The sequence below is a fragment of the Arachis stenosperma genome, chromosome 6 (genome assembly GCF_014773155.1).
Source record: "Arachis stenosperma cultivar V10309 chromosome 6, arast.V10309.gnm1.PFL2, whole genome shotgun sequence".
In the NCBI taxonomy this organism is placed as follows: Eukaryota; Viridiplantae; Streptophyta; class Magnoliopsida; order Fabales; family Fabaceae; genus Arachis; species Arachis stenosperma.
In genome coordinates this window covers 107,672,138-107,683,345 of record NC_080382.1, presented here as the reverse complement: position 1 = coordinate 107,683,345, position 11,208 = coordinate 107,672,138, and the positions used below count along the sequence as shown (strand labels likewise).

Genomic DNA, 11,208 nt, shown 5'->3' with positions numbered 1-11,208 from the left:
TGTCTTTTGTTGTTTTTCATATACATTTTTTAATCCATAGTGTCTAAACATTGAAAATTTCTAAGTTTGGTGTCTTGCATGTTTTTCTTTTCTTGAAAACTTTTCAAAAATAAGTCTTGATGTTCATCTTGATCTTCAAAGTGTTCTTGGTGTTCATCTTGACATTCAAAGTGTTCTTGCACATTTTCTTTGTTTTGATCTTAATTTTTTATGTTTTGAGTCATTTTTGTGTTTTTCTCTCTCCTAATTAAAAATTAAAAAAAATAAAAAATATCTTTTCTTTATTTCACTCATAAATTTCGAAATCTTTGGGTTGACTTAGTCAAAAAAAATTTTTAAAAATTGGTTGTTTCTTGTTAGTCAAGTCAAGATTTCAATTTCAAAAATTTATCTTTTCAAAATCTTTTTCAAAATCAAATCTTTTATTTTTCCTTTTTATTTTCGAAAATTCTTTAAAATTAATTTTCAAAAATCTTTTTCTTAATTTTATCTTTTATTTTCGAAATTATTACTAACATTTAATTATTTGATTAAAAAATTTCAAGTTTGTTACTTGCTTATTAAGAAAGGTTCTATCTTTAAATTTTAAAATCATATCTTTTAGTTTCTTGCTAGTCAAGTAATCAAATTTAATTTTAAAAATCAAATATTTTTTATTTCCTTTTCAAATCTTTTTCAAAATAAATTTCAATCATATCTTTTCAAACATATCTTTTTCAAATCATATCTTCTTCAAACTTTAATTTCAAAATATCTTTTCTAAACTTCTTATCTTTTCAAAATTGATTTTCAAATCTTTTTCAATTAACTAATTGACTTTTTGTTTGTTTTACTATTTCTTATCTTTTTCAAAACCACCTAACTACTTTTCTCTCTTTAATTTTCGAAAACTCCTCACCCTTTTTCAAAATTCTTTTAATTAACTAATTGTTTCAAATTTTAATTTTAATTTTATTTCTTCTCTTAATTTTCGAATTCTAACTTAAAATTAAAATAAAAACAAAAATAATTTCCTTTTCTTAAAATTAATTTTTGAAATTCTCTCCCACTTATCTTTTTCTATTTATTTTATTTATCTACTAACACTTCTCTTCTACTCATAATTCGAACCCTCTTCTCTTCTCTCTGTATTCAAATTTTTCCTCTTCTATTCTTCTTCTCTTCTACTCACATAAAGGAATATCTATACTGTGACATAGAGGATTGTTCTTCTTTTCTATTCTCTTCTTTTTCATATGAGCAGGAGTAAGGACAAGGACATTCTTGTTGAAGCAGATCCTGAACCTGAAAGGACTTTGAAGAAGAAGCTAAGAGAAGCTAAAGCACAACAATCCAGAGAAAACCTTACAAAAAATCTCGAAAAAGAAGTAATGGCCGAATCCAACAACAATGCAAGGAAGATGCTTGGTGACTTCACTGTACCAAATTCCAACCTCCATGGAAGAAGCATCTCAATCCCTGCCATTGGAGCAAACAACTTCTAAAGCCTCAATTAGTTTCTCTGATGCAACAAAATTGCAAGTTTCATGGACTTCCATCAGAAAATCCCTTTTGCTGTAAGAGACAGAGCTAGAATATGGTTGGACTCTCAACCTAAAGATAGCCTGAACTCTTGGGATAAGCTGGTTACGGCTTTCTTAGCCAAGTTCTTTCCTCCTCAAAAGCTGAGCAAGCTTAGAGTGGATGTTCAAACCTTCAAGCAGAAAGAAGGTGAATCCCTCTATGAAGCTTGGGAAAGATACAAGTAACTGACCAAAAAGTGTCTTTCTGACATGCTCTCAGAATGGACCGTCTTGGATATATTCTTTGATGGTCTGTCTGAATTGTCTAAGATGTCATTAGACCATTCTGCAGGTGGATCTATTCACCTGAAGAAAACACCTGCAGAAGCTCAGGAACTCATTGAAATGGTTGCAAATAACCAGTTCATGTACACCTCTGAAAGGAATCCTGTGAATAATGGGACGCCTCAGAGGAAGGGAGTTCTTGAAATTGATGCTCTGAATACCATATTGGCTCAGAATAAAATGTTGACTCAGCAAGTCAACATGATTTCTTAGAGTCTGAATAGATTGCAAAATGCATCCAACAGTACTAAAGAAGCATCTTCTGAAGAAGAAGCTTATGATCCTGAGAACCCTGCAATGGCAGAGGTGAATTACATGGGTGAAGCCTATGGAAACACCTATAATCCATCATGGAAAAATCATCTAAATTTCTCATGGAAGGATCAACAAAAGCCTCAACAAGGCTTTAACAATAATAATCGTGGAAGAAACAGGTTCAGCAATAGCAAGCCTTTTCCATCATCCTCTCAGCAACAGACAGAGAATTCTGAGCAGAGCTCCTCTAGCTTAGCAAACATAGTCTCTGATCTATCTAAGGCCACTCTAAGTTTCATGAATGAAACAAGGTCCTCCATTAGAAATTTGGAGGCACAAGTAGGCCAGCTGAGTAAAAGAGTCACTGAAACTCCTCCTAGTACTCTCCCAAGCAATACAGAAGAGAATCCAAAAAGAGAGTGCAAGGCCATAACCTTACTTGGTGTGGCCGAACCTAGAGAGGAGGAGGAGGACGTGAATCCCAGTGAGGAAGACCTCATGAGACGTCCTCTGGACAAAAAGGAGTTCCCATTTGAGGAACCTAAGGAATCTGAGGCTCATCTAGAGACCATAGAGATTCCATTGAACATACTTCTGCCATTCATGAGCTCTGATGAGTATTCCTCCTCTGAAGAGGATGAAGATATTACTGAAGAGCAAGTTGCTAAGTACATTGGAGCAATCATGAAGTTGAATGCCAAGTTATTTGGTAATGAGACTTGGGTGGATGAACCCCCCTTGCTCCCCAATGAACTGAATGACTTGGTTAGGCAGACATTACCTCAAAAGAAACAGGATCCTGGTAAATTCTTAATTCCCTATAACATAGGTACCATGACCTTTGAGAAGGCTCTGTGTGACTTGGGGTCAGGCATAAACTTAATGCCACTCTCTGTAATGGAGAAATTGGGAATCTTTGAGGTACAAGCTGCCAAATTCTCATTAGAGATGGTAAACAAATCCATGAAAAAGGCTTATGGACAGGTAGAGGATGTGCTAGTAAAGGTCAAAGGCCTTTACATCCCTGCTGATTTCATAATCCTAGACACTGGGAAGGATGAGGATGAATCCATCATCCTTGGAAGACCCTTCCTAGCCACAGCAAAAGCTGTGATTGATGTAGACAGAGGAGAGTTGATCCTTCAATTGAATGAGGACTACCTTGTGTTTAAAACTCAAGGATCTCCCTCTGTAACCATGGAGAGGAAGCAAAAAAAGCTTCTCTCAATGCAGAGTCAAAGACAGCCCCCACATTCAAACTCTAAGTTTGGTATTGAACCCCCACATTCAAACTCTAAGTTTAGTGTTGGGAGGTCCCAACCATGCTCTGAACATCTGTGAAGCTCCATGAGAGCTCACTGTCAAGATATTGACATTAAAGAAGTGTTTATTGGGAGGCAACCCAATTTTATTTATCTATGTTATTTCCTTTTTTTTAGGTTAATGATCATGTGGAGTCCCAAAAATTACTGCAAAATTAAAGAAAAATCAAAAATAACATTTAAAACAGCACACCCTGGAGGAGAAACTTACTGGCGTTTAAATGCCAGTAAGGGTAGCAGAATAGGCATTTAACACCCAGTCTGGCACCATTCTGGGAATTAAACGCCAGAAAGAAGCACCAGACTGGCGTTAAACGCCAGAAAGAAACAACAAACTGGCGTTAAACGCCAGAAACAGGTTGCAGCTTGGCGTTTAACGCCAGGAAATGAATAAAAGATGGCGTTTAACGCCAGAAACAAGCAGCAGTCTGGCGTTAAATGCCAGGATTGCACACTAAGGGCGTTTACACGCCTAATTGGAGCAGGGATGAGAAATTCTTGACCCTTTAGGATCTGTGGTCCCCACAGGATCTCCACCTACCACACCTCTCTCTCTCCCCCTCACACATCTCTATAACACTCTACCCAAAACACCACTCACCTATCAAATCCTATTCTCTTTCCTATATTCTCTTCACCAATCACCTCCATCCCTCTTCCCCAAAAACCCCACCTACCTCACTTTCAAATTCAAACACTTTTTCCTATAAATACCCCTCCTCACTCCTTCATTTTAACACATCACAAACACTCTTCTTACCCTCTTAGCTGAACCACTATCTCCCTCCATCTCCTCCATTTTCTTCTTCTCCCCCTTCTTTCTTTCTTCTTTTGCTTGGGGACGAGCAAACCTTTTAAGTTTGGTGTTGTAAAAGCATTACTTTTTTGTTTTTATTTTTCCATAACCATTTATGGCACTTAAGACCGGAGAAACCTCTAAAAAGAGGAAAGGGAAGACAAAAGCTTCCACCTCCGAGTCATGGGAGATGGAGAGATTCATCTCAAATGTCCATCAAGACCACTTCTATGAAGTTGTGGCCAAGAAGAAGGTGATCCATGAGGTCCCTTTCATGCTCAAGAAAAATGAGTATCCGGAGATCCGACATGAAATCCGAAGAAGAGGTTGGGAAGTTCTCACCAACCCTATTCAACAAGTCGGGATCTTAATGGTTCAAGAGTTCTATGCCAATGCATGGATCACTAGGAACCATGATTAAAGTATGAACCCAAACCCAAAGAATTGGCTTACAATGGTTCGGAAAAAATACTTAGATTTCAGTCCGGAAATATAAGGTCGGTGTTCCACTTGCCAATAATGCAAGAAAGTGCACGCCTCTACACTAGAAGGGTCAACTTTGATCAAAGGTTGGACCAAGTCCTCATGGATATATGTGTGGAAAGAGCTCAATGGAAAAGAGACTTAAGAGGCAATCCGGTTCAATTGAGAAGACCGGACCTTAAGCCTGTGGCTAGAGGATGGTTGGAGTTCATCTAACGTTCCATCATTCCTACTAGCAACCAATTTGAAGTGACTGTGGATCGGGCCATCATGATCCATAGTATCATGATTGGGAGGAAGTGAAAGTTCATGAGATCATACCTCTAAAACTCTACAAGGTGGCTGACAAGTCATCCACCTTGGTAAGGTTAGCATTTCCTCATCTCATTTATCACCTATGCAATTTGGATGGGATAGACATAGAAGGAGACATCCTCATTGAAGAGGACAAGCCCATCACTAGAAAGAGGATGGAGCAAACAAGAGAGCCCACTCATGGACCTCAACAAGAGTATGAGGAATTCCCTCATCAAGAAATTCCTGAGATGCCTCAAGGGATGCATTTTCCTCCACACAACTATTGGGAGCAACTCAACACCTCTTTGGAAGGCTTGAGTTACAACATGGACCAACAAAGGGTAGAGCACCAAGAGCACTCCATCATTCTCCATGAAATTAGAGAAGATCAAAGAGCTATGAGGGAGGAGCAACAAAGGCAAGGCAAGAGCACCATTAGTTCTTCAAGAGGAAGATGCCACCCTCACTAAGGTGGACTCATTTCTTAATCTCCTTGTCTATTTATTTTTCTATTTTCGGTTTTGAGTTTTATGTTTGGCTATGTTTTGTGTCTTTATTACATGATCATTTGTGTCTAGTGTCTATGCCTTAAAGCTATGAATAATTCCATGAATCATTCACCTCTCTTAAATGAAAAATGTGCTTAATTAAAAAAGAACAAGAAGTACTTGGATTTCAAATTTTATCTTGAAATTAGTTTAATTATTTTGATGTGGTGGCAATACTTTTTGTTTTCTGAATGAATGCTTGAACAGTGCATATTTTTTATAGTGAAGTTTATGAATGTTAAAATTGTTGGCTCTTGAAAGAATGATGAACAAAGATAAACGTTATTGATAATCTGAAAAATCATGAAATTGATTCTTGAAGCAAGAAAAAGCAGTGAATAACAAAGCTTGCGAAAAAAAAGAGTAGCGAAAAAAAAGAGTAGCGAAAAAAAAGTGACGAAAAATTAAAAGAAAAAGAAAAAAAAACAATCAGAAAAAGCCAATAGCCCTTTAAACCAAAAGGAAAAGGGTAAAAAGAATCCAAGGCTTTGAGCATTAATGGATAGGAGGCCCAAGGAAATAAAATCCAGGCCTAAGCAGCTAAATCAAGCTGTCCCTAACCACCTGCTTGTGTCATGAAGGTCCAAGTGAAAAGCTTGAGACTGAGTGGTTAAAGTCGTGATCCAAAGCAAAAAAAGTGTGCTTAAGAACTCTGGACACCTCTAACTAGGGACTTTAGCAAAGCTAAATCACAATCTGAAAATGTTCACCCAGTTATGTGTCTGTGGCATTTATGTATCCGGTGGTAATACTGGAAAACAAAGTGCTTAGGGCCACGGCCAAGACTCATAAAGTAGCTGTGTTCAAGAATCAACATACTGAACTAGGAGAATCAATAACACTATCTAAAATTTTGAGTTCCTATAGATGCCAATCATTTTGAATTTCAAAGGATAAAGTGAGATGCCAAAACTGTTCAGAAGCAAAAAGCTACTAGCCCCGCTCATCTAATTGGGACTAAGTTTCATTGATATTGTGATATTCATTGTATATTCTCTTCTTTTTATCCTATTTGATTTTCAGTTGCTTGGGGACAAGCAACAATTTAAGTTTGGTGTTGTGATGAGCGGATGATTTATACGCTTTTTGGCATTGTTTTTATATAGTTTTTAGTATTTGTATTCACTTTTTAGTATATTTTTATTAGTTTTTAAGCAAAAATCATATTTCTGGACTTTACTATGAGTTTGTGTGTTTTTCTATGATTTCAAATTTTTTCTGGCTGAAATTGAGAGACCTGAGCAAAAATCTGATTTAGAGGCTGAAAAAGGACTACTGATGCTGTTGGATTCTGACCTTCCTGCACTCGAAATAGAATTTTCAGAGCTACAAAAGTCCAAATGGCGCGCTCTCAATTGCGTTGGAAATTAGACATCCAGGGCTTTCCATCAATATATAATAGTCCATACTTTTCCCGAGTTTAGATGACGCAAACTGGCGTTCAACGCCAGCTTTCTGCCCTATTCTGGCGTTAAACGCCAGAAACAAGTTGCAAGCTAGAGTCAAACGCCAGAAACAAGTTACAAACTGGCGTTTAACTCCAATGAAGGCCTCTACATGTGGAAGCTTCAATACTCAGCCCAAGCACACACCAAGTGGGCCCCGGAAGTGGATTTCTGCATTATTTACTTATTTCTGTAAACCCTAGTAACTAGTCTAGTATAAATAGAACCTTTTACTATTGTATTAGACATCTTTTGATCTCTTGATCACGTTTTAGGGGCTAGCCATTCGGCCATGCCTGGACCTTGTTCTTATGTATTTTCAACGGTGGAGTTTCTACACACCATAGATTAAGGTGTGGAACTCTGCTGTTCCTCGAGTATTAATGCAAAGTACTATTGTTCTTCTATTCAATTCATGCTTATTCTTATTCTAAGATATTCATTTGCACACAAGAACATGATGAATGTGATGATTATGTGACACTCATCACCATTCTCACTTATGAATGCGTGATTGACAACTACTTTCGTTCTATATGAAGACAAGCTTGAATGTATATCTCTTGGGTTTCTAATCAACGATTCACATCGACTCCCCTCTGACAATGAGGCATCTGAATCTGAGATTGGGACCTCCGTGGTATAGGCTAGAATCCATTGGCAGCATTCCTGAGATCCAGAAAGTCTAAACCTTGTCTGTGGTATTCCGAGTAGGATCTGGGACGGGGATGACTGTGACTAGCTTCAAACTCGTGACTGTAGGGCGTGGTGACAGACGTAAAAGGATAGTAGATCCTATTCCTACACGATTGAGAACCAACAGCTGATTAGCCATACGATATCTGTGCATGGCATTTTTCATATGAGACGAGCAATCCGACAGTTGATTAGCCGTACAGAAATCGTAGAGGACCATTTTCACTGAGAGGACGGGAAGTAGCCATTAACAACGGTGACACCCAACATACAGCTTGCCATAGAAAGGAGTATGAAGGATTGGATGAAGGTAGTAGGAAAGCAGAGATTCAGAAGGAACAACGCATCTCCATACACTTATCTGAAATTCACACCAATGAATTACATAAGTATCTCTATCTTTATTTTATGTTTATTTATCTTTTAATTATTAAAACTCCATAACCATTTGAATCTGCCTGACTGAGATTTACAAGATGACCATAGCTTGCTTCAAGTCGACAATCTCCGTGGGATCGACCCTTACTCACGTAAGGTTTATTACTTGGATGACCCAGTGCACTTGCTGGTTAGTTGTGCGAAGTTGTGAAAAAGAGTTGAGATTACAATTGTGCGTACCAAGTTGTTGGTGCCATTTGAAGATCACAATTTCGTGCACCAGACGTCTAAGATAAAGTGAAAGCCAGCAAGCATTCTTCCTATAACATAGCCTCAGAGTCCACCAAAAGAAGATTTATAGAATCTAGGGGCACTAAGACTAGTGAAAACGAGAACCCCAGACCTGTAACATAAATCCTACACTCACTAAAAAGGAGGAGTCCAGAAAGTCTATTAGAATATCTCAGGAACACTCTCTGTCCACCCTCTTTTTTTACTATCCATATGAATCTAGGGTACTGCTAACTAATCGAGAATCTCATTAGAACTCTTCTCTTTCTTGGACGCATAGTTTTTTTTATTGCCGATGGCGGCTCATGGCGGTAAGCCAAAAATCCGCCATAAAGTTATAGAGGATGGCGTTGCAGAAAATGGCGGAAATGGTGGATTACCTAAAAAATACACATATATGTACACCAAAACATGCAAAAAAATTGTAAATATAATAAACTATAAAATATATCTATGTAAGCAACTTTCTAGTCATAAAACATCCAATTAATATAGCAAATATAATAGCAAATTTAGCAAATAAACATACATCAAGTTCAAATCATAACTCAAAAGTCATAAGCAAGCCATAAAATAGAAGACATAAAACATAAAAACTATAGACCATCTAGATTCTTTCTCTCATCAAATTCATCCAAATTAAGACGATTATTATCGTGTCTCTCTGTCCCCCTCATCATCCTCTGATTCGGTATCATTGAATTGAATCTCCTCTTCTTGTTCTTCTTCATTTTCAGAATCCTCTTCATCTTCAAATTCTGGTTCTTCTTCCTCTTCCAAAGTTACTGCCTTTCCTTTTCCTTTTTTTGAAGCCTTAGACCCATTTGGTCCACCCTTTATACCACGTCTTACAGTTGTAGGTTCTTTTCTTTTTCTATTTTGTTGTCTTCTAGTATTTGTCATAGGCTCATGTCCTCCCATTGCTTCAAAAACAAGCTCAAAGTGTTGTTATCTTGATGAACCAAATCAGCATCATCATCCATATTATCATCATCTTGAAAGGTGGCAATCTCAATTTCTTCCACTAACCACTCATTACACTCATCAATATCATTGAGTGCAATAAGGTCAACTTCATCTTTAAGGATATACCTCTCGATGAGTTGTTGGTTATACTTTATGAAGACCAAACTCTCCATCTTTTCATGATCAAGCCTATTTCTTTTCTTAGTATGAATATGCTCGAATATACTCTAATTGCACTCACATCCAGAAGCACTACAAGTCAAGCTCAAGATCTTGATAGCAAGGTCTCGCATGTTTAGAGCTTCATGCCTATATGTTCGCCACCAAAATGCTATAAAATTAAAATAAATTTGTCTAAGCCTTTAATTGAACTAAATTTATAAAGCTTTGTTAAATTTATAACAATCTTACCGGGTGAAATCTTTTTCCTTTGAGATTTTGCAAAATCTGATCCAAAAAGTCCATAGCCGACCTTGTATAGTGCTTGCTCCTCCAATATCTTCTGTTGCACAGCTTGACTTGGCACCAATCTAGTGATGCACTCAAACCACCCCTTTGTAACTTCTAAATCCAGCTCAATCCGAGGGTTGTCATAAAACAACTCGGGATTCAGAAAATGACCGGCTGCATGCAACGGACGATGAAGTAGGCAATTCTATCTGTTGTCAATAATTTTAAAAACATCATTGTACTTGCTCTCATCATTAAGAAATGTTTTCATGATGAATATCTTTGCCTTCTCCATTGCTTTATAAATATATCCCATTGGTGGCTTCTTCTCCCCATTAACAAGTCTAAGCACCCGAACAAGAGGGCCCAAGATCTTAAGGGTGTACTTGACAAGATTCCAAAAAGAGGGCATGAGAACAATCTTTGTTGCCTTCCTCCCCTTTGCCTCCTTTAACAACTTATTCTTTGCCCATTCATCCGAGATGAACATTCTTCTCGTATTTTCTTTCTCCTCATAAAGCCTTTCCAAAGAGAAAAATGAAGTGGCAAATCGGGTGACTGCATGCCTTACCAACTCCTTGCCATTTGTGAAGTGTCTCAACATAGCTAACGTGCTAGAGTGACTATAAGTGAAGCTAATCAACGAAATGGCCCTTTTTACGGTTTTTTTAATTAATGGCAACTTTCCAATATCTTCAAGCACCAAATTCAAACAGTGGGCAGCACAAGGAGTCCAAAACAAATTTGGTCTTTTCTCCATCAGCAACTTACCGGCAAGAACATAATTACTCCCATTATCAGTTACAACTTGAACAACGTTGTGCTTACCAATTTTCTCCACAACATCATCAAGAAGCTCAAATACTTTCTCACCAGTCTTTACATAATCAGAAGCATCAATAGACTTTAAAAACATTGTCCCAGCTGGAGAGTTTACAAGAAAATTAATAATGCTCCTTTGCCTTTTATCCGTCCAAGCATCTGACATAATAGAGCAACCATACTTTTTTCATTGTTCTTTATGACCCTTCAACAATCCTTTGGTGTATTCCAACTCCTCATTAAGCAGCGAAACCCTTAGAGCATGATAACTGGGAGCACGTAAATTGGGACCAAAGCTTCCAACAGTCCACAACATTTCTTGAAAACTCTTCAACTTTACTGGGTTCAATGGAATCCCAGCTTGGTAGAACCACCGTGCTATGTATCGATGAACTCTACGAACTGCTTCATTATTACATACTTTCTTGATGTTCTGCTGCCTCAATTTCTCTATTTTGTTTCTTGCAATGGCAGTTTTAGGTCTTCTAACAAACAAGTCCATTGGACCTCTTATGCTAGTTGCACCCCCTCTAGCACTACTTGCACCTCCTCTAGCTGCTACCATTGGAGCTAGATTATGAGGTTCATCAATCCTTTGAGCATCTTCCTCCA

At 37.6% G+C, this 11,208-nt stretch overlaps 1 protein-coding gene across 1 annotated transcript; it reads right to left on the bottom strand.

Moving 5' to 3' along the window:
- Nucleotides 1-9,979: 9,979 nt before the first annotated feature.
- Nucleotides 9,980-10,762, bottom strand: LOC130934380 (uncharacterized). Its single transcript, XM_057863954.1, has one exon. It carries the CDS (start codon nucleotides 10,760-10,762, stop codon nucleotides 9,980-9,982), a length of 783 nt encoding a protein of 260 aa, XP_057719937.1.
- Nucleotides 10,763-11,208: the final 446 nt, after the last annotated feature.